We start from the raw sequence: 24,618 nt of genomic DNA on the forward strand, positions 1-24,618 counted from the left end.
ATCAATGCAGACAGATTGATTTTTCAGAAGGCAGACTATTATGTATGTCTGAGTACCATGACCTTTCAGATTTTACCAACAATATTCTTCATGTAAATTGATCTGCCTTATACCATGGGAGCCAGGGATGCAGAACTGCCAAAAGCATTCACTTCCACTTAGTTAGCTGGAAATATTACTTACAAAAAAGCACCTCCTTCAATCATGGTGTGTCGTGTGATGAGTTGTAAATGTCTAAGACAATTCAGAACTGCAGATACCTTTACACCTAGTAATCATAAAACCACAAGAGTGTGAATGTAGAGTAATTGATTTAAACTTATCAGTTCTAGGCCATTAGACTTGGTAAAAGGTATTTCCACTCAACTATACAGGAGCCCATTACAGTCATTTCCATTTGAAGGTCAGCCATCACCAGTGTTGACCTTCAACATGACACAAAAATTATTAATTGATTAGTTTACCAGAACAATGGACAACCACAAAACAATAAGAAAAAAAAAAACCAAAAACATACACACACACACAAAAACCCCAAAAACAAAGCACCAAAACAAATCAAACAAAAAACCCATCCACAAATAAACCCACAAAACCAAAAAACTCATAAAAACAAAACCAAAACCAACCAAACTCTCATTTAATCAATCTGAACAGAAGAAACTTATTATTTTGGTGAATTAGGCTGGCCTGAAACTATCACTGTTCAACAGCTTTATAGCCTCTTAGCCAAGTTCTAATTCAGATACAGTCATTTGGTACTAAGTGATGGACAGAGTGGCTCTAAGGGCAGAGGCTGGGCTGCCTGGGCTTTGGGCCAGTTTAGAGGCAGTGTAGCTGAGGGCATGCCCCTGCTCCCCTTTTAGAAAGGACCTTAAATGAAGCTTGGACAAAATGCTCTGCTGGAAACCAAAAGTAAGTGCTGCTCAGCTCCTGGCTTTGTTTCCCTTAGGGAATGGGTGCCCCTCTGACACATTGGGGTAGAGGTTAACAAACTGTTTTTGATGCTGACACCAAAATTACAGTAGTGCAACAGAAGAGGAATTCTGGATTCTAAATACTTACAGCCATTACAACACTGGCAGAAAAAAAAAAAGGCAAAAAAAAAGCAGTCTCCACAGACTAATCACTTGAAAAATACAAAGACCTCTTGCAAACTCTAGGACAGAAAAAAATTTTCTAAGATAACATTTGTAAGGGTTTCTACTACAACGTACTTAAGCAAGGTGTACAACAGTCTATTAGATATAGTATACCAGCTGGCACTAAAGAAATTGCATCTTCCAACATGGTTGCAACTCATTTGTATTACACATTTGATCATGTGAAAATAAATATCCTTATTTATTTATTTAAGATGTATGGCTGAGAGTAAGGATTTATTATGTTATCTAAGAATTCCTGCTAAACGATTTCATGATTGATATTTCTGCTTGTAGATAATAGGTAAAATATTGTTGAAGACTATTTATTTTCCTTTGCAATTATGTTATATGTCATAACAGCTTGAGAATTTCTTGAAATTGTTTTGTAACATATTCACTTCCCAACTATATTTAAACAAAGATACTGGAAATATTAGATGTTATTCCTTACAAAAAAAAAAAAAAAAAGGAAATTCTTTAAGAAGTGCAATTGTAGACTATAACAAAAGAACATCCTTGGTATCATCAAGTACAAATAAAATTCTGGTCAAAGCATCTTAAAAAAAAGAAAAAGAACAAAAGACAGAAAAAAAAAAAGAATTTGCCTTTAGGTAGAGAAATAACTTTGGTTATCTTACATAAACTATTATTTTCCTTCATCACAAATTTTCTGGAACAGAGAAAGGCAAAGATGTCAATATTCCTAAATTGATAAAAGCAAAGCATATGGGAAGAGACGAGGTCAGACAAATGGTGTTCAGATCCATAGTAAGTATTTATGCTGTTAGGGGACTACCTGTCTTCCTTGAATCATGACAAAATTACCTTAAATAGTAACAAAATAAAAGCTGTGATTTCTGTTTTCTTCTGTGGCACAGGACTAATTTTTTATGAAATTCTTAAGCCTCAAAGTATTGTGATTTTTTTTTTTAATAAGGTCTAGGTACTGGACTATTTCCAATATTTCCAATTAGATTTAGATTACTTTTCCCCTATAGTCAAAAAATCATAGAATAGTTTGGGTTGGAAGGAACCTTAAACATCATGTGATTCCAAACCCCTGCCATAGACAGAGCCATCCTTCACTAGACCAGGTGGCTCAGAGCCCCATCCAACCTGGCCTTGAACATTTCTGTGGATGGGGCAACCACAATTTCTCTGGGCAACCTGTTCCCTGCCTTACCACTCTCATAACAAAGAATTGCTTTCTAATATTTAATCCAAACCTACTCTTGTGACTGTGTTCGAGGGGTCCCAGGATGAGGGAAGAGATGAGAATCTGGACTCCGTTTTTCAGAAGGCTGATTTATTATATTATGATATATAATAGATTAAAACAGTATATTAAAACTATACTAAAAGAATAGAGAGAAAGGATTCATCAGAAGGCTGGAAAGGAATAGAAAGAAATGATAACAAAGGCTCCTGACTCTCAGAGAGTCTAACCCAGCTGCATCTTTGATTGGTCATTAATTAGAAACAACCAGCATGGACCAATCAAAGATGCACCTATTGCATTCCACAGCAGCAGATAATTATTGTTTTTCTTTTCCTCTGAGGCTTCTCAGCTTCTCTCAGGAGAAAAAATCCTGGCAAAAGGATTTTCATAGAAATGTCATGGTGATATACTCTCTTCCAGTTTGAAGCCATTCTGCTGTTGTCTGTCACTAGGTATCCTTGTAGAAAGTCCATTTCTGTCTTTCTAGTAGGCTTCGATACTGGAAGGCTGCAAGTAGGCACCCCTAAGCCCACTCTTTTCCATCTCTGAACTAAATCAGTTCTCTCAGCCATGCCTCATAGAAGAGGAGCTCCTTCCCTCTGATCATCTTGGTGGCCTCCTCTGGACTCACTCCAGCAGCTCAATGTCTTTCTCGTATTGAGGACCCCAGAGCTGGATGCAGCACTCCAGGTGAGATCTTACCAGAGCAGAGGGGCAGAGTCCCCTCCCTTGTGTGCTGGCCATGCTGCTTTGGATGCAGCCCAGGACACGTTTGGCTTTCTGGGATGCAAGAGCACAGTGCTGGGTCATGTCCAGCCTCTGACCCAGCAGCAGCCCCAAGTCCTTCTCACAGAGCTGTTCTCAGTCTGTTCATCCCACAGCCTGTGTTGATACTGGGATGACTCTGACCCAGGTGCAGCCCCTTGCACTTGGTTTTGTTAAATGTCATGAGATTTACAATGTCCCACTTCTTGAGCTGGATATAGTGGGATAAATAAGTAAAAGATAAATGGAGGAAGGGATAAATAAATAAGAGAGAAAGGGAGGAAAAAAGGAGGGAGGAAAGAAGAAAAAGGAAAGAAAGAAGAAAGAAGAAACATTTTGAAGGTTTACATAGAGACATATTATTACACAAACTTGGCTAAAAGGGTTAGAAAGTGAAAGGGCAGATCAGGGACAGCTGAGCCACGATCTCTTCAATGAACACAATAACCCAAGATAGCCGTTCTGAAAGAAATGGGTTATGCACAGCACAGCAAGGCAAAACACAAGATATTCCAAACATCTACTGCTGACTGTTTAAGGAACTAAAAATTCCAAATGTCAAAAATGTTCAAACCCATGAGCATGCGTTTTTGAGAGAGATACCGCTAAGGAACAATTCCTTTTGTTCTTTTTCCAAGACTGTTAAAAGATGTCCCAAATTGAAAGCTGAATTATCCTCTCCTTACTTTTTAATTTTTTCTTAAAAAGTAATGTGAATCACAGAATATCCTGAGTTAGGAGACCCCCACAAAGATAAGTCCAACTCCTTTTCCTACAACAAGTGAATTTGAAAGTCTACTACTTCAAAGAAGCTGGAATTTATTCAGAGGAAGTATTTTAAAATATTCAGTAACTGCAGCAAGTACCTTGCCAACTGAGACAAGCTTTCAGATATTTCACACAGGGCCAAAATTTCTATATAACTGAAAAGATTAATCACTGATTAATCAAATTTGACAGGCTGGATTCAAAGGAATGAAACTTGAACAGAGCATTGGCACACTTGGATGCACATTTTCTCCTTTACCAAATGACAACTTAATCATGAGACAAAAGAAAAAAAAAAAACCTAGTAAAATTCCTGACCTTCTACCAACGGCAAAAATGTTTAGAAAATATTGTAAGAATTTAAAAAATGGGGGGAAAAAGAGAATTAAAGATCAGAATTTTATGTTATTACAGATTTTGGGAACAATCTGAAAACATATTCAAGTCTGACAATAGAGCAGAAGAAAGTTAAATCAATTTCACATACATACATTCTGGGGTAGGGTTTACTGTAGTTACTTCATAAGGGAACAATATAAAATATTATATCACATGAATAGTGTAATAATCTTTTTACAAGGGAGAAAAATAGATCTTAAAATCTGGCAGTACTTTTATAAAGATAACTAAGAGAAGCCAAATGGGATAGGAGGAACAACTTGCAGAAATTATAAAAACTATTAATCCTTTTTTTAACAAATCAACAGCAAGAAACCTCATAGTCTATTGACAATTACATGTAAAATATCAAAAATTAAGGAAACCAGAAAGAAGCTACTTGAGTTTCCTCTGTATTCACATGGGAGAAGCATGGGAATAAACAATTCTGTGGCCATAATATATATATATATATATATATATATATATATATATATATATATGGGTTACATCAGAGGATCTTTTCCAAACTGAACACTGTCATAAATCAAGGAGACAAAAGGGGTAGTTAAAAAGTCCTGGGATGAGATATCAGACATCAAAGAATTCAAAAAGCCTAAGAAACACAAGGACAATTTTTTAAATGCTTCAAGAGGGTATAAAAAACCCAGAAAAAACTGATACTGACATTCTTAATTACAAATAAGATCAGGCATGGGCAAATATGATTTATGGAGGAAGAATCAAAACAATTTTTATTCAAAAAAATCTTAGGTCTTACTAACTTATGCCAGTTTTCTGAATGAGTCAATAAACTGACTGCTAGATCAGAGATCTAGGCAGGCCTTCAAATGGCATTTAACAAAGATCTTCTACAATGACTCTTAGAGAAACTTAGCTGACATAAAAAAAGACCCTTACATACAGGAATACCTAGTTTCTTAATTAGAAAAAAATAAGTGAGAAGGGAAATAAGAGAGGAATAATTGAGCAATTTCCATGGTGTTGGGAGATCATATCAGTGATGGTGTGAAGAAAGAGGGAACTGAATTAATTTTCTGTTTCGGTATCATGAAAATGTAAAAGTAGATGTAAAGAAAGCAGTGTAAATGTTTTACTAATGTGCAGCTAAATTTATAACTTTTCATGGCAGGGAATAGTGGATGTTAAAAATTAACATATGCTCCACAATAATTTATAAAAATTACCCAAAATATTCAGTAAGAAGCATTAGAGTTGAAAAACACTGATCTCATTCTGGAAACTTCTAAGACTTGAATTGCTAAGAGCCCATGACCGTTTTTGTGACAGTATTCCTGTGCTGCTCTTATTACTTATTCCATACAGACCCATTTTTGGTCAATGTCAGAAATGGGATATAGGGCTAGATGAATTTTTATTCTGATGGCATGCAAATACACTCATGCTACTCTGCAAAAATAAAAAAGGTAACTGGCTTTTCTAAAGCAAGCTTTCCCTACTGACTGGAAAAAAAAAAACAGGGAGGGAGGTGGTGCGATAGAGGTGGGGAACTGCAGAACAATACTAAATATGTATCCTTAAATGAAATAAAAATATCATTCTAAAAAGGAAGAATAAATGTAGAATAGCTAATTACACACATGCATCCAAAAATTATAGATTTTCTAGTTTCCATTATCATGATAAAACGTGTAATTAAAATATTTGTAAGAGTTTGAAAAATATATCATTACAATTTACAAGCCCATTTAAGAAGTTAGAAAATGGATGATAAAATAATAAAATTAAATGAAAAATTTGAAGCATAATAATGCTCCTAAAGTTATACTACTAGTCAGATGCAAATGAGAGATTAATTTTTAAATCTGTTCTTGGACTTTCACTTTTCTTGTCAGGAATTCTGAATTTAATCTCTTTGAAACTGGAAACAAAGTGGTGAGAAAATTACAGTGCTGAGTGTTGATCCATAACAGTTTGTAATTCAGTAATTTTTTCCCTATCTTTTATTAAATATCACCATAATTTGCTAGAGGAAACATATCTGTTTTATTAGTTTTTGCTCTACAATTTAGTCAATTTTCTAAGGAATTGAAAAGAGCATTTCACCAGAAAGTAATTAGAAAACAAACATATAAAAACAATACCACTCCATGTTGTAATTCTGACAAAATATACTATGCTTTAGAAATCCATTAAGGGAGCAAATTGTGCAGCCTGTACTGTTTCCTCATTGCAACAACCAGCCCCAGTGGTTTTTGTTGAAACAAATCTATTTCTCCACTGGATGAACAGTGCTAGATGAATATCAAAGGGTTTAACAATATTACCATAATTACATCTCTTCTCGATTATTGTTCTGATGAAGAGTAAAAAATAAATAGAACTCAGTCCAAGAGATCTGTGACACAAAACCAGGACTGAAACACGTGGCAATTAATATAACCCCTAAGTATTTAAATTCCTCTCTTATCATCCAGGCAAATCATAAAACTCCTCCTCTGTACTGTGGTGCCTTCTCAAGACGCATCTGTCACTCCCCAGGCATGCAGAGTGTGTGCAGAGACATCACAGTCCACACCCTCTCTGAATGTGCTCACTGGTGACAGGGAAGCAGTTTGTAACTCCTTTCAGGTTTGGCTCTACTCACACCCCTAATTCAGCACAGCAGAAGTTGGTAAACAGAGCAGAGCAGCAAAAGTTAACATAAACATGACAAAACACAAACACAGGAGTCAAGATTTTTCCTGCTCTTGTGGCCCTTAATCCACATGTGGCATTAGGCCATCCCAAAAACTGTCAATGCTCCAGCCATATCCACTCTCTCAGGGCTTAGAGCAAGGACTGTCAATACCTGAAGCAGAACTTCCCACATGGTTTCCTTTAGAAAGAATTTATGTGCACAAAATCACTCTGAATTAAAGCAATACCAATTCAAGCAGGGATGATGAAAGAATTTGCCTTAAAGCCCCATTATGTCTTTTAACCAAAATGTGAAGGTATGTTTATGCAGCTGCAGCAGTTTTCATCTTATCTTGCTCCATTTATTTTTCTTGACTACTTCTTAAATTTGATTTCTCAACTGTACTTGCAAAAACTTTTGTAATTAATAACTTGTGATATATTCTGTGCAGCTCAGAGTAATAAGTCTGTCTCTCATCAAAAGTGTGCTACAGTAGTGGTCTAGTCTTTATTAAAAAATAAATCTGGAAGTGAACACAGTTGTGTTATAACATCTTCTTTAGAGATGTGCAGAGACAGAGGATGTTTATTTTGGATTTTTTGTCAATTTGATTTTTCTAGATCTTAAAAAAAAGGGAATATTTGAACTTTGATTTGCTGCTCAACTAAAAAGATAGATTTAGGGAGCAGCAATTTAGTCTTATAGCCTTTACTAGTTTTGTCTTTGTTTTTTTAGTCAAAATAAGGAAGAATGTCATTCACATTGTTCCTATTCCCATACCAAAACTTTATATCCATAAAAATTAGAGTTTACACGGTGATACTGTTAGGAAGACTTCATGACTACAGCAAATGCATTATTTTCTGCATATAAGAAAACCATGATTAAATACCTCATATAATTAGGAAGAAGAAAAACCCATTTCACTTCTAAGGGAGGAAAGGAAAGGGTCTAAGGGAAAGGAGACAGTGGATAATGTTCCTATATTTCAAAAATACAAGGAAAACCAACCTCATTGAAGTTGTATCACTAAAAGTTAATTTTGCCTGAGAAATGTGAGGAACACACCCGCCTCTGACAGTATGATGGGATGGCCTTGGCTGATGCCCACCCAGCTGCTCTCTCACACCTCTCCTCTACAGGACAGGAGTGGAAAGGAATAGAGAAGGTTTCATGGATTGAGATACATTTACCTCACAAAAATAAATAGACTTGACTAGGGTAAAATTAAATATGTTACCAGTTAAAAATAGAGAAGGATGGTTAGAAACAAAGACAAAACTAAAATAATGTTCCTTCCTTCTCACCCTTCCTCTCATGCTCATCCTCACTTCTTTACTCATTTTCTCCACTACCTTTTCCATCTATGCACAGAAGGGGAATGTCAGGATACGCCTTCTCTCTGCTTCTCCTTCCTCCTCATGCTGTTCCCTTGTATCAGAGTGAGGGGTGTCACTCCCATGGGATACAATCCTTCACAAACTCCTCAAGCATGGCTTCTTCCTGCAGGCCACAGTTCTTCAAGGCCTGGCTGAGGATGGGAGCATTCCATAAAGAAAGATTTTTAAGAAACACTGTTCCAGAGTGGGTCCCCCAGGGTCTGAGATTCCTGCCAGGAGCTTGTTCCTGCATGTGCTCTCACAGGCTTCACTTTCCTTCAGAGCATAGGGTCCAGCAGAGGGTCATGCATGGGCAGTAAGATGGCCATTCGCTCCACTATGGAGCAGGCTGCAGGGGCTCAGCTGCCTCACCATGGGCTGCAGGGGAATCCCTCCTCTGGCTCCCAGAGCACCTCCTCCCTTCCTGCTTCAATGACCTCGGTGTCTGCAGGGTTGTTTCTCTCACATTGGCTCAGCTTTGGCCAGTGGGTTTCCTTTGGAGCCACTTGGAGCTGCTTGTGTCTGGGGGAGTTCCTAAGCTCTTCTCGCAAAGCCCACGGATGTACGGGGGTTTTTTGCTAACAACATGATAACCTTATCGTATTACAGATAGAAATCAAACTTAAAATAAAAATTATTTCATGCATCCACAAGCTCCACAGTTCAATATTCAGGTCCGCTGAATATTCCATAAATTTAACATGTCCATTAGCACATTCCATTAATTTAATATTTCATAGCCAGCTATTGCTATTTACCATAATCATTAGCAATAATACAAAAGATCTTCAAAATTAATTTATAAGTTTGTTTCAAGGTCATATTCAAAGATGAAAGAGAAAATATTTTTCCATAAACATCATGCTTTTGGTATTGATTTATACCATCAACAAGGTGGTTTTTTTCCATGCTATCCCTTCCTAGATGAACCAGTTAGATCCATTTAATATTTGTTACTATGATATCAGTCAAATAATACATCTATTAATTTAAATGGTATTTTCCATTTCAAGAAGTACAATCAATAAAACTGCACAGCTACAATGTCTGATCCCAATTGTTTCATCAATTCTGCTCATCTTGTACAACAGAACTTAACCTTTCAATAACTGCATGGGAAACATTGTAAACCACTGTAAACCAAACATACTGTCAGCTAAGAATAATATTAAGGACTCACACTTTTTGAAAGACATAATTATTATTACATTTTATGTTCAGAACTTCAATCTACGTGGTTTACTACTATGAGTGGCAAGAAATTGCATAAATTCTATGTCCTGTGGAGGTATGTATACATATTAAAGAGCAAGATAACTGTCAGCATGAAACTGTTTAGACAAGGATGTAAGGATTTCATTTCTGTGTATTGGTGTATTTCATTTTTTAAATACTACTAAAATTGTTACTAAATAAAAACTGTTGCCATTGTTTGCTTATGTCCTCTACAAGTACAAATCAGCCATATATTGATTAATAACACTGAATATCGTTTTAAACAACTACAATAGATGATCCAAATAATCTCACAAATAGAAGCTTTGGAAGAAAAAGTAGGATACTAGGCAACTGCGTTTTGCTTTGGGATTCATTCTACAAAAAATTAGCTGTATGTCTTTTGTGTACCTGTTAAATAAAGCCATAATCACACACATAAAGATGCACAAAGACCTTTAAATAGCTGTAGTTTCAATTTTTGCTGACCTAGACATCTAACCATCACCCACATTACAGCAGTCATTCTTTTTTTACTACTTTAACCCTGCTTATAATGTTATTTTATTTGAACTTGAAGCTACCATCCCAGAAATAAAAGGGTCTTGAACCAGAAGTCAAAGCCATTGTTTTCAGGTTATTTATAGTATTAGACAAAATCAGAAACAGTCTCAGAATTCAGCAAGGTTCAACAGTCACATTAGGATGTGTCTACAAAGGAGTAGACAGGCTCCATCTAAATTGAATAAGGCTGGAATCCTTGAAAAAGGAAGGCTTTCCTTTCTTAACACCTGTTTTGCATTTAATAGCAGCAGCAAGGTTAATTTTCTCATTAAGGGTTTGCCACAGCACTTTAATGCTGTTGCTCTTTAATTTTACTCATGTTGGCAATGGGTGTTTGGTGTCACAGAATCCCGTTTTTGGTGGTACCTCTTGCTCTCTGCAGCCAGAGGCCAGGAGCCCTGGACACAGTGAGAAGAATGCTTAGGATACTATGACAGATTCTGGCAAGGAGATCTGGCTGGAAATGCTGCTGAAGACTGCAAGAGACCTCAGCCTTGGCAATGATGCAGGGCCTGGCTCCCAGCCTCAATGGAGAAACACATCATGTGCTCAATGCACAGCTCTGGACAGAAAATGCTCCCATCAAGGTCTTGCTGTGTCCCTCTGAGGCTGGGGCACGCAGGGGCAATATCCTTGCCTGTAGGTGGGATCAAGAAGTTTGTTTTTAAGCTGAAAGAAGGGGCCAACAAGAACCTTGTGAAATTTAGCAGTGACAAAGTCCTACAGCTGGGAAGGAAGAGTCCCTTGTAATGACATGGAGATGTTTTTTCCAAAGCAGCTGTTGCTTAGAGACTAGGCTAGGCAATCAGTCTGCTGGTGGTGTTGGTCCCTTCTTCATCTCTTGGATTTTTTTTCCCCTTCTTTTCCCTTTTCCTTCTTCCCAGTTATTAATCAGTCTTTATCTCAATCTGCAAGGTTTTTTCTCAATTTTGCCCCTCCAATTCTGACCCGAAGCCACTGCTGGGGAGTAAATGAGGCTGGGTGGGAGCTTAACTGGGGTCAAGCCATCACAAACCCCGTGCCAAGAGTAGGTCATGCAGACCTGGATGTTTTTGAGACCTTGAGACCTCACTAGAAAAAACCTTGAATAACCCAGTCTGATTTTGGAGCTGGTCTTGCTTTGAGCAGGAGGTAGCACTGAAGCTCTCATGAGGTCCGTTCCAGTCTGACTTATCCTGTGATTCCATGTTTTGTAGTTATTGTAAATCAAATATAGGGGGGCTTTACTAACGGAGAGAGCTGATACTAACAGAGAGAGTTGATCACAAATATCTAACAGTCTATGCAACTGTTTTTTTAATAGAAAACCAAACACATAAACAAGCCAGCACAGACATATAAGCAAAAGAAATTTGAAATATAGTAATATGCCTAAGCAGATGAGCCTCTTTCTGGCCATATCTCCAACCTCAAGTTACTTGCATTACAAATAAATCAAGAAAATACTGATGTGATATGGTGTTATGTGATATGTATATGTTATCATTAAACAAATAGTAGTAAAGAAAAGTTAAAACCCACTGTATGTTATGTAAAATGTGTTAGAAAGGTAGGCTTATATGCATGAACTTCCATTTGCTGTTACTCAGACATGATGGAAACAGAAAAACCTTATGATTACATTTAACAGCAGACACCAAGTATAAAACCTCTCTCTCAGTCTTTCCCAGGAGAAATTACCTAGTTACTAAACCCTAAATCTAGTTACTTAGAATGTCGTTATTCAACAGGAAATGCACATAAATTAGGTTAAATTATTTGTTATTTAGGCAAATAAAAAGTTACTGTTTCTCACTACCCAACTCAAAGCATTGGATATGTACATTTAGTGATTGATTGGTGGGTTTGGGGGCCTTTTTGCTCTCTCTTTTTTGAACTTTAAGAGTCTCAATGAAAGTGGGAACCTTCTGGATTACTATTAAGTTATCCGCATAGACAACTATAAAATAAAGGAAATATGCTCAGCTAAGGGTCTTTGAATAAATTATCAAGTCATTTTCAGCAGGACAATAAATGAACAGATCTTTGGAGGCACCAAAAAAAATAAAGAATAGGCCCTTCTTTCAGTTCTTCCTCTCCTAAGAAGAGATTTGATGTTCAACAAGACAGGGAAATGATTTGTCTCACAGTTATTTCTTTGCTTTGACCTTCGTCAGGACTCTGCAGCTTGCAGAAGCTTACTTAATCTCTTCTGTTCCTCCCAGTCTTCACTTTTGCTTCCTAGTCTTGTTATACTTGTCATTTCTCCCTGCACCTTTTAAAAATGAACAGAAAATATTTTCTGTTTCTGTAGCCTACAGAAATTCTAAGCCACTGAGGTCCAATTGCACAAGTCTGAGATGCAGTAAGGGCTGCTTTGTCTTGTATAATCTTTGCTTTATGGACACTTTTCTGACATTTTGAAACAGTAATTTTGGGTGTGAATATTCCCCTAAATAATCCAACTATTACTACTAAACTAAGTAAAAATAAGCTTATTTTTAAACAAAAGCTTACTCTGTTCTTTTTAATGATCACAACTCAATTTATTTAGTGTTGCTTTATTTTTTTTTTTTCATCTCCAGAAGTTCCTGAATTTCTTTTACCTGCATTTTGAGTTTTCTGGTCTCTTCTTCCAAACATTGTTTTTCTGCATCTAGTCGCTCTCTCTTTCCCCATTCAGAGGCATTCTCACACGGCATTCTTTCCATCTGGGAAGGTTGAAGGTAGGAGGAAGAATAACCAAAAAAGAAAGAAAGAGGAATAATCTGATTAAAAGCCCCTGGTTTTCACTGGGTGAGACTAATGGCTTCATCTCAGAGTAAGAGAAATAGACAAATCAGTCAAAGGTATAAGTTTTCCATGAACCATAAAGTTAAATATTTTAATTTGAAAATAATGAAAACAGTCAATTTTTCATCAAATGTACCTTCAAAAATGTAAAGCATAGATAAGTTTTTATATAGTAACTGTTTAGACAAGGTAATTGGTAACAAAATTCTATTCTTTTCCAGCTATTTCTGTAAAAATGGTATTAAAATAATAATAAAATGTTTCAAATAAAACTGAGACTGATTTTGGCTTGACAATGTCAAAGTTCACTTTTTATTCTCCAAAAGAAAATAATCAGCATGTTTTCATTCTGTTTACAATTTAGAAGGATTGTAATAAATGTTTATTAAACTGAAGACGTTCTAAAGTATACCTTCAGCACTGCATACAGTTATTCTCATAATCAGAGGAAAGATTTTTAAGTTTTCATGTTAATCTCTTTCTTGTGGTCATGATTAATAGTCTTAAGTGAAATATTATCTTTTATGACCAATGCTGTAACCTTATTTTAGGATACCTTAATAATTTTTTTCATCCAATCCTTGTATAGGACAAATTAAATATATCAAAAAAAGACACATGACTAAGTCACATAGAGTAATTATCAAAGAACTGATTTATTCTTCAGAGACAATTACATAGAAGTTTTTGTCAAGGCTGCATTAAATAGTTCTCAGACTATGAGAAAATTAAAATGAAAATGAACAAAATGAAAAAATTTTAACAGGAATTTATGTTTATAAGACAAAATGGGTACTTATCAGGTACTAATGGAAACTTATCAGATTATTATTGACAAGTACTTACTGTTAACAAGTTATTATTAACTGGTTCTTAACAGGAGATTAAAAGAGATTAACATAGATTAAAAAATGTGAAAATAAAAGGTTCTAGTTGTTTTAATTGAGGTGAAATAAAGAAGAGAATTGCTAATATATTAAAAAAGGTCAAAATTTTAAGAGCTTTTTACAATTTTCAGTTCCATAAGAACTAAAATCAATGGTTTGATAAAAATGGTGACTGAAAACATTGTGAGACACTTCTTCATTGAAGAAATAAACAGGATATCTCTGTCAACAAGGCTTTAGAAAGAGTCATAGAGGTGTGGTTTTTCAGTTCTATTGGTTACTTTTATTCTAAAATCAAATTTCTGACAAATAAGGAAAAATTCTGAATGTAGAGCAAAGAGAAGGAGCTGTTACAGCATAATTCTGATCCTGTGAATAGTAACAACGTTATTCGCTAGCTGAATCAAATTGCAAACTTGTCTGTTCCCACCTTATTTCTGAGTAAATAAAACCAATTAGAAACCAAATAAAGAAGTTCATTCAGATTATCAGAAGGCAGTAAAAGTGATTGTTCCATTCTGCCCTGTATTAGTGTTGCCTCTCCTTGAGCACTGTCTGCAGTTTTGGGCACAGGTCATCAAAGTATTAGAGTGGGTCCAGAGTGATGGACTACAAGTTGCTAACTCCAACACACAAGTAGATGTTTGATGCTCACATGTTCCCAATGATGTCTATCCCTTGAATTTCTGTACAACAGTTGGAAATTAAAGAATCACATACTCCTATTTAGCAGCAAATATTATTTTTTCCCCACCAAAATTGTGCAAGCTGTTTCAATACTTTCTACTGGACTACAATCACAAGCCCCATATTTTTTCCTAAATAAATATGCAGGCATATTTATTATTACAAGTATCCACGAAAGTTCCAGAACATGAGAAACCCTGTCTTCTTTCAAAGAACCTGCAAAAATACACAGCTGAAATTCTAAGCCTGAAAGTTCACCTTTTCACAGTGTTGACACTAATCAATACAAATTCATTTTTGTCAGACATCAAATACAGAGAAATCACAAAACTATCCAAGGTTGAATTTCATCAAGAAATTAAGCAGAAGATGACTATCACATGGAGATCTGATGTCAAAGATAAATTTCTTCACCTATGTCCGTTAAATTTCAATTAATTTCTGCCAAGATGCAACTATGATAAATTTACATATTTAACTGTCCTGATTTCAGCTGGGACAGGGGTTTGTTTTCTTCCTAGTAGCTCATACAGTGCTATGTTCTGAATAAGGTATGAGAATAATGTTGATAACAGAGGGAAAATTTCATTGTTACTGAGCCGTGCTTACACTAAGTCAAGGCATTTTCAGCTCAGGCTGCACAAGAATCTGGGAGTGGACAGCTAACCAAAGCAGCCACAGGGACATTCCATTCCATACAATGCTCTTGTGTGAAACTCCAAATTCTGACTTATAAAGAAAAGTGAAAGCTTAAGAAAAAATTTGCAGCATTTGAAAAAACCATGAAATCTTTAATTTTCCCTTAAAATGTGAATATTTTCTCTCCATAAAATATCTGTGCAGACTTGCACTGAATTTTACTTTTTAATAGGAAGACCAGAATGATGGTAGAAGCATAGAATGAGGTCAAGGTAGTGTCAATGAAGTGGATAATTGCAAAGGTGAATGGTGGAAATGAAGTACAGTGTACTAACCTTTGGAAACTGGATAATTACATCTTAGAGCCAACTTACACAATTTTATGAATAACATGAAAGGCAGAACCCTGAAAAAAAGAGACACAGAAAAAGGAACTCTGCCTTGTACAGTTCATTAGCAGGAAAATCTTAATGCTCTTGTTTAGTTTAAGGCAATGTAACAGTGGTTGAGGTTCCAAAAGTTTTATGGAAACAAGATTTTTCTCCTTCTCCTTAGTTAAAAAAGATGCAGTAGGATGAAGGGCAACAATTAAGGTGCAATGAATGCAAAAAGAAAGATGATAAAGATGAAATCTAGCAGTCAACGTGATTTCAGACAGTAAACAGAAGAAATTCCATGCACCCTTCAGCTATTTTTTTAGTGCAAAGATTTTTTATCTTTCTATAAAACTTGGAAAAGGTTGGAAAGTGTATTTAGAGAACTATGATATTCAGCTTTCTAAAAGAAGTTTTTAAAATAAAGTTGGACAGAACACAAGCATTATGTTAAAAAACCCCTGAAGTTTGGATCTGACTTGACAATGATGTCAGAAATAAAAAACTGCCAATCCAACCAGAAATTCTCCCTGTAAACTTTTTCTTTTACAAAACTGTCATTTTCTTTACCAAAAGCATGTTCTGTGAAAGATATCTGCATATCTCAAATAAAAGCTGATTTGACTGAGAATAGAAGAGTACTTTTTTGGTTTTGTGTTTTTGTTTGTTTTTTTTTTGTTTTTGTTTTTGTTTTTTTTTTTTTTTTAATAAATTTCCAATCTGAATCTTACACAACCACAGCAAATCATTAGCTTCCAGTGTTAACTGTCTTTATACTCAGAACCTACAGGCAAGCTGAATGAGGCCTACAGACTTGTGACCCAGAGAGGGAAGAATTCCTGTTTAAAATAGTGACCCTGACCAGGCTCATTCAAGTACAAATGTAAAACATCTGCTTCAATTTGTGCAGATCAAAAATTAAAATTTAAAATCAATATTTTTTGTCCTTAAAATGACAATTAAGGGCTTTTTTCATCTTGCAAAGCAAGATAAATGAACATATATTTTCAGGATTCTTGATATCCTCATTGTATTATGCATGGAGGTAATTTCCATTCATCTATGCTACAAAATATTCTACAGAATTCAAGCAACAGGTATATTACACTGAAAATTTAATAAGCCACAGGTTGATTATGAATTAAGGACCATGACACCCTCCCAATAAAGAAAACTCATTGAAATAACCATAAATTTTTATAAAGTCACAAGTGAATTTGATTCTTACTAATTTCTTCCCCATAGTTACTCAGAAAATTCAGCACAAGAAGCAAATTTTTTCTGTCTGTAACTCAGCCAGGAATACCGACTCTTCAAAAAATGTCATATCCAACAGTCTTTTCAGAGCCAAGAACTCAAATATTGTGCAGTTTTACCAACCATCTTTCAAATTTTTGCATATTGATAAGAAATGCAAGGACAGAGAATATGCCCTTTCACAGCGGTAATTTATGAGATGTCATCAACTTCCAAAGTATGGAATGTGCTTCAGCTGCTGGAAGAAATGGCAAACATGCAGCTTCCTTAAATATGGCATCAAGGTAGATTGGATCAAATGATCTGAAAGCAAGCTCTGCCTAAAGATCAAGCAAACATCAAGCAAAAGCATCACATTCCTTCATTGAATTCATTGTGAAACATGATTACAATTTGTAACATGGTTGTACAGGGTCTGAAGATATTTTATCAGTGGTTTAAAAGTGATGGTATCAAATGTTTAAAGAGTCTCTCAGCACAATTGGGAGAAAAAACTTCTGTGTTGTAGAATCAGAAAAAACCTCATACAGCCAGAAGCATTTTCAAAGAGATGCACAAGAGAAGAAAATAGTTATGTTGATGAATCTGGTTCTCCTAAGTCACTTCCAGTTTTAGTTTAGCTGTATCTACAGAACTTAGAAGATACACCATGGTTCTATCCACTACTCACCTCCCTTTGAGAAAGGTGTAAGAGGAAGATGGATTTCACAAAGCAAGACAATCATGTGCAACTGGATAGAAAACAATTCCAAGAATCTTTGCTACTTGCAAAGTAACCCCTATTTTGTTGGGGTATAGGGGAGGGAGTATGGTTTTTTTGTTGTTGTTTTTAAAATTGATTTTCTATTTTTTTTTTTTTGAGATTTCTCCAGCTAGAAGTCTGTAAGAACGTGAGGAAAACTGCCAAAGCTCCTAAGGTCTTAAAGAAAACTCATCAAGTTGCCTGCTTCCAAGATCAGGACTTCTGTATGCAGCTGTGATGTTTGCTGGAAAGCAAAATTATTGCTTAGCTTTTGTGACACTGGGCAGTTTTGTAATGATTTTTTCCAGTATGTCTGACATTTTCTAGAATTCTTTTCTTTTTTCACCTAAAAGGTGCAATCAAAGACTACCAGAATCCATAGCACTCCTTCCACAGGAAAGGGAAGACAAATGTTGTCCACTATTTCATTTGACAAAAGCTTCAATACAGTAAAAAAAAATTACTCTGGTTTTTTTTTTTCCTATTGTATGCAAGTCTGCCAAGAACACCATTTAGTCCATCAGCAACTATACTGAAAGCTTGATAAATGTTATTGTGCCTGACAATATCTTGAGACACCAAACCCTGCAAGAAATGGAATTTTTTAATGAATGCTTATATTTGTAACAATGCCTAGCACCAGCATATTTAGTAATCAAATATTTCTTCATCCTGGTTCTACTCAAATGCTTAAGTCTGCTGGAGGCTGATATCATTGCACTGTGCTGACATTAAATGGAAAGTTGCTGATTTACCAGTATTTTTTTTGCTCTCCCCTTGTCTGCACACAGAGAAAACTCTTTTGTGTGTATGACTAGTTTGAAAGAAGTGATTTATACAGGAATAGAAGTTGTCCATAGATATATAAAAAGCTTTAAGCAGGAAACTTTACAACAATCAGAAATAATATATGAAGAGAGGCATAAATAAGTTAAAGAATAAGAATAATGGTCAGGTGGAGAAAATTACCTTTGATCTTACAGGTCTTTCTTTCCATCTGAATCTGGCACTGCTTTCATCAGTTTCTTGTGAGTTCAATTTCATATGGACTATGTATTACATTAAAATTAACACCTCCTGTTCAGGGGAATCTACTATTGGTTCAAGAAAAACAAATTTTCTATCAATGTCTATCATAGAAAATTAGATGTCAATCTAAAATTCTACTTTGACCAATTATTTGTAAATAATCGAATACTTCTGAAGAACTACCTTTACCTATCTAAATATTTGAGATCAGTAAAGACAATACCAACACATCAGGCACTCATTTCTACTTTAAAATTATGAAAGGTTTTTGCATTTGATCTAATTTAAGACAAGACATATTTTTCATGTGGGAAAACTAAACAAGATGACTAAACAAATGCTGGAAGTTTCTTTCAGTATCACAGAATGGATAAGGTAGGAAAGAACACAGTGGGCCATCTGGGCCAACATCTCTGCTCAAGCAGGGTATGTCAGCCTTCCTTACTGTAACCCCAATTCATATCAAGATTGAGACTAGAGGAATGTCCAAACAATCAGTGTCTACCAAGTTGTACAGTGCTGCTTATTTAGCCAGCATTTTCATGCGTCAAAACAAATTTTGAAAATTATATAGGGAAAATTTAAAACTAGAATGGACTGTTATAATGAAGATATAAAACCACATGCTATAAATAAAGACTTATAAATAAATAAAAAATGTTTATAAGATGTAAGGACAATTTTGTCAAGTAGACATTCTTGTAGGCTTGCCAGAAAAGCATGAATGTTTGCATGAGTATTTAAAAATAAAGAAGAGTGTGATTATTTTTTCTGATACATTTTGTGCTGTTCTATTCTCAGTGTTCTACTAATATATAAACCAAATGTTAAACCATTTGTAGGCTGTCTTGGAAACTAAGGGACTTTCACCCAATACAAAAATGCTGGCTTTTTGTTTTTTGGTTTGTTTTTTTTTTTATAGTCAGACAATATATTAAACATATCCATGTGTCCTGATCAGCCAAATCACTAATACACATGAAAAACGAACCATGCACTTTATCTTGCAGAGCTGAATTAAACAATCTGTAGTCCAAAATGCAAACCTCCATACATATACCCTATCATTCCAGTCCATACAAATACCTGTTAGTTTTGTTATAAGTAAAGTGTGTTTCAGCTGAGAGAAACACAGGGGAAAAAAAAAAAAAAAACCTTCATTTTTTTCACTGGAAAATGTACACTTGATATACTTGAGAAGTAATGCATATTCTATATGTAAATTTAATTCATGAAAACAGTAAAAATAATAAAAAACTAAACATCAACATCTTCACCTACCTTTCAAATTAAAACAGAGTATCAGCCTCATCTCAGTGTTTAATATTGATGCAGCTTTGTCAGATATTTGCTAATATAAATATATCAATATTTTACCACCATTTCTGGTTGGAAAGCCCTCATATTGTCCAAAAGGTAGCAGACCATATATTTGCCTACCTCAACATAAAATATTTGAGTAAGAACCATTCCTCAATTTTGTCAATTATATAGATATTGACTGAATTTCTAAGTAGCCTAGATAAAATCCCTGTACACACATTCTCCAGGTTGAAGTTGAAAGTGCTCTGGTTTAAATCTCATCCTGACTTTTCAGGCATCCTCTCAGAGATCCTTGAGGAACTCATGGGAACCCTCTCAGATACTTGTGGGTATCTGCTGCTGCCACATAAGGAGCCATTGAAGTAACTGCCCCTTCACTACCAGAATCTTGTTTGCTGCATCTTAGACAGAAAAAAAATGCCCCTGCAAGAAAAAATGAAAACCTGGATTTCTTAATTAGGGAAAAATATATGAAATCTGTAATCTGCTCCTCCAGCATTTTGAAAAATTTGCCATAATAAGTAGTGCCTGTTTTTTCTTTTTGTCTACAGCTGGTTTAAGATTATCTCTTAGTTGCAAATATCCTACCTATCAAGGTACTGGGAATTTTCCAGAATTTCCCTGAAATTCTCCTCTCTTCCCCCATAAGATGAATGACGTGAGAGCTATTTACTTACTGGAAAAAAATACAATTAAATTACCAATAATAAATTGTACATCAAATCATTATTCCTTTAAGACTTTTACTGTTGTTTAGAAACAAATACTCATATTCTCTTATTTTATATATACCCAAGCCATAGATAATTTCATGCAGACCTTATGCCTCTATAATAATATGGACAACAGTGGAAGGACTTTATTTTCCATCTCTGCCTGGGACTAAGACCCTCACCTCTAGCTCACACCACAAAGACCCTCAGTAAGACCACCTGGGTGCCCTGGACACCCCAATTCTAGTCCCATTCCAACAGCACCTCTAAGCATTCTCTTTTGCTCAGCCCTGAGAGGAACTCTTGTCTCTGTCTGGAGCAAAGAACCTCACCTCTAGAAATTCTGTCAGCATCACTCACAACTTCTCCTGCTCCGTATTTCTCATTTTAGCTGCTGTTCAGCTATATTCCCCTCCTACTTCTATGGCTTGCTGTATTTCAAAAGTAAAGCTCATGGTATAAAATGTACCAATATCTACATCGTATGTAACTTACTCAGCTGCACCAAAAAGATGCTTCACTGGTTTACTTCAGTAATTTGACTCTACAAATTTACTAAATGTCCTCTTTCACTATGGTCTTTCAGACTATCAGTTTTTTATTTGGGCTCCTTTCTAACCTACTTCATACTAACCATGTCAAAAGTTTTCTCAGTTTCTGGAAATTGCCTATCAGTCAAACACTTTTCACTCTTTCCTGTACAAATCTGACAAGAGTGATTTTCAGAGTAATTCCTGACTGCAGAAACAAAAGTGAAAGCAATGGTTCCAACATAATTTAATTACTAATTACTCATAAGTTTAATGTTAGGCATTCTTTGAGTAGCCTTTCACTTGAAGGCTACTTTTTTAATAATGAAAAAACCAGTCGTATTCAAGTGGTTTCTGTACTTCCCATAATTAGAATCAGAGACTGAATCTAAAGTGATTTGAATGTACTGGGCATCTTTTTGCAACATACCTTTTACTGCAGGCTCTTCAAATTATCTTCTTGCTGTTGTTGTTGTTGTGTTTAGCAAAATATTGGTGCTTAGATAATCATGACCTTACAAAAAAATGGCATGAACAAGATGCTGTTTGCTGTATTCTTAAATGAAAATGATATTTGAGATGGGACTAACATGACTAAATTATCAAACTACTTTTCCTTTTTTGACTAGAGATGAACACAGTAATTAGATTTCTAACCAAGATTAATCTATACAAACATTATACAGTCATTTAGGTGAATTAAAAATGTTTTCTAATCTCATTCAAGGAAACAATTCACATTTCAGCTAATCCCTTGGAGAACACTGTTTGAAATTTGTAAGGGACACCTGGCAACCAAAACTCTCAAAGCTTGACAAGCCATCACTCATGCGGAGAGTGAGAATTCCAATGTACGAACAAATGACTATTTCCTTTTTGCTGCTATGCACCGTGAGGTCAAATTTTCATTCCAGGGAATAAACAAGCAAAAATTCCCATATTAACTAATAATCAACTGATCTAATAACTGTAGCTCAAGTCAATTAAAAAAGAAAATTAAAATTAAAAGAATAAAAACACACTTTAATATTTATTTTTCACTAACAAACAAAGTAAAACTTGAGCTCTTGGCATTTAAAATGAAGGGCTAGATTTGTTTACTTTACAAACTAGCCTGCTTTTCTGATAGCTGATTGGATTATGACGCAACACTGAAGGGGTGGCAGTAGTAATAGAATAAACAAACTACATTAAAAATTCTAAGTAAACGGCAAAGATTGTTTTAGGCATAGGATTACATTAATATTTTTCCTAATGTAATTTGAGATCTCAAAGGTCAGGTGATTTTGGACATTCTTAAGTAAAAAAATATGAAGCAAAGCACCTCTTAATTTTCATCACTGACATCTTAGTTTCATGAGAGGGAGAGGAGGGGGGAAGAATTCCTCACTCTGTGCTGAAAAGTTCAATTCCAAACATTCAGATTTATATTTTAAATGAAGGTGGAATAGGTCCCTGCTGAGAATCTTTTTTTTTTTTTTTTTTTAGTGACACCTGAAATTTCTTATTAAACTCTGCTTAATTCCCTTTTCATCCAAGTATTGTTGCAAGATGAAGTTTCCTGGTTTAAGAGATTTTATGATCTGCATTTAGCTTGCTCCTGTTACTAGTTTTCTTATCAGGGGGAGGGGACCATGTATGTATGTGGATTTTTGGTTGTCCTTTCTAGTCAAACCTAATATAACAAGCTTCTTCCCAAAATAAGGAACACAGACTAAGCCCTAGGAGACCTGAGACTGACTAATGCAGAACCTCTTTAAAATAGCAAGATAAAAAATATATTTTTATGCCTGGCAGTAGAAATACATGCAAGGACTTTAATGGAAACAAAAATGAGCTCCTATTCTATGGTAAGAGATGGCCAGACCAATTAAATTTTCATTCTTAGCTTTCTGAGTAATAACAATTTATATATAATTTACAGAAAATAATTTTTATATTTGGTATTTTTTTAAAATTACTAGCCTAGAAATTTAATTGCAGTCCAGACTATAAAAGCTTGCCTCCTGTTGCTTCAAGTAGTTATCGACTGCTGTGGGTTTATGTAGTTATTATTAGTAATTAATTTAAGAACTAAAATACACCATAAGCCATGTTAATAGGTACTGTAAAAGGAAGCTGACAACCTTCCTCAAAAAATACAGGGATTGGTCATAAGAAGATGAATGCAGGCATGTAGAAAATCATTTGAAAAAAAGAGTAGATAGTGCAATGGGTAATATATTTATTTATTTGTTTATTTGTTTGTGAAGTTTTATATGCTGTACAGAAGGTCAATGATTCTTTTGCTTACCACCAATTTCTTAGCCAACTTTCTATCCTCATTTTATATTGTTGAATTGAGAAAAACGTAGCTAAATAAAGAACTGTAAAGAAACAGAAAAATCAATAATGGTCAGCATGATTAGGAAACATTCAAACCAAGTTCAAATTGTGCTCAGTCTCAAAAAGTTCTTAAGCTGTATGGGCATTACATGTTGCAGATCAGAACACTGTTCAACCCAATTTTAATTTTTAATACAAAATTATCAAATAATTAATATTAAAGATATAATAGGAATGCTAGTTTATATATTGGGAAATAGGATACTAACTAAACTTACAGTACATCTTTTAATGTAACTGCTAATGAATCATAACAAAAATACATCAAAATGACAGCAACAGTCAAAGCCTCTACATTTAACTTAGGGACTACACAAGTTCATTTATCTTACAGATGAGCAGTGTTGACTTTTCAGATTAATGGTCAAGGGATGCTGGGAATAGGATACTTTCTGTAACTGTAGGTCTCTATAAATAAATTCATGTCAGATTACTAGAATACTAAATAGTGTGAAACAACACTAGAATTTGCAATCATTACTTTCCTGTAGAAAAGCATTCATACCAATGCATTTAATTAAAATTTGCAAGTCTGATTTGACATAATGTGAAATATTCAGGAAAATCAAAATGGCATCAAGGTTCCTTGATGAGTACCAGACTATGATACCAATGTTACTCAAAGTGCAGATAAATTGTACTGTAATACACCAGATTCCAAAAGCTGTCACATACTGATGCAGTGAGATTTCTCCTTAAACATTAAAAACCTATGCTAAAAAGGAGAGACTATAACAGTATTCAAGCTTGTTTTCTCTTCTGATCTGTAAGTTCAACAGGATTCAAGAAATAGAGGAAATTACTTGTTCAAAGAAATTTGAAAGTGTTGTGCTGCTTAGAGTTCAGATAAATATAGCATAGGACATTTCTCCATACAGCTCTCCTTTCAGAGTAAGAACCTGAAATATACAGCTATGGTTGTTTGAGCTAGATAAGCAATTACACAAAATAATTTCTCTAGAGCAGTGGTCTGGTGGAAAGGTCCTGCAGCAATGGTTCTACTGCTTACAGTTTACATGTCTTGTGTTTTATCTGGGCCATACCCACAATAGAACATCATACTGGTAATCTGAAGTTACAAGTGTCCCTGAAGAATCTTTTGTTACAATTCCTAATCACCTATTACTGCACAGTTTAGGAACTGATCAAAGGTTCATTGACACCAGCAGATTTCTCATTGACTTC

General features: G+C 35.0%; 1 protein-coding gene across 10 annotated transcripts in view; it reads right to left on the reverse strand.

Moving 5' to 3' along the window:
* The window catches only part of CCDC102B (coiled-coil domain containing 102B), a 145,650-nt gene that overhangs the window by 91,678 nt on the left and 29,354 nt on the right, over positions 1-24,618 (reverse strand). For 3 of the 10 annotated variants that reach the window (XM_038128775.1, XM_038128776.1, XM_038128777.1), the window contains exons 6-7: positions 12,681-12,785; positions 10,782-12,349 (exon numbers count right to left, since the gene is read on the reverse strand). The exons of 1 other annotated variant lie outside the window; for it this stretch is intronic. In XM_038128775.1, the coding sequence (XP_037984703.1) occupies positions 12,248-12,349; positions 12,681-12,785 (207 nt within the window). In that variant the 3' untranslated portion in view covers positions 10,782-12,247. Of the gene's footprint in view, positions 1-36; positions 426-10,781; positions 12,350-12,386; positions 12,786-23,168; positions 23,415-24,618 lie in introns of those variants that run through there. 6 more of the 10 variants (XR_005255908.1, XM_038128779.1, XM_038128778.1 and 3 more) reach the window with 4 other exon arrangements.

Source organism: Motacilla alba, chromosome 2 (genome assembly GCF_015832195.1).
Source record: "Motacilla alba alba isolate MOTALB_02 chromosome 2, Motacilla_alba_V1.0_pri, whole genome shotgun sequence".
Classification (NCBI taxonomy): domain Eukaryota; kingdom Metazoa; phylum Chordata; class Aves; order Passeriformes; family Motacillidae; genus Motacilla; species Motacilla alba.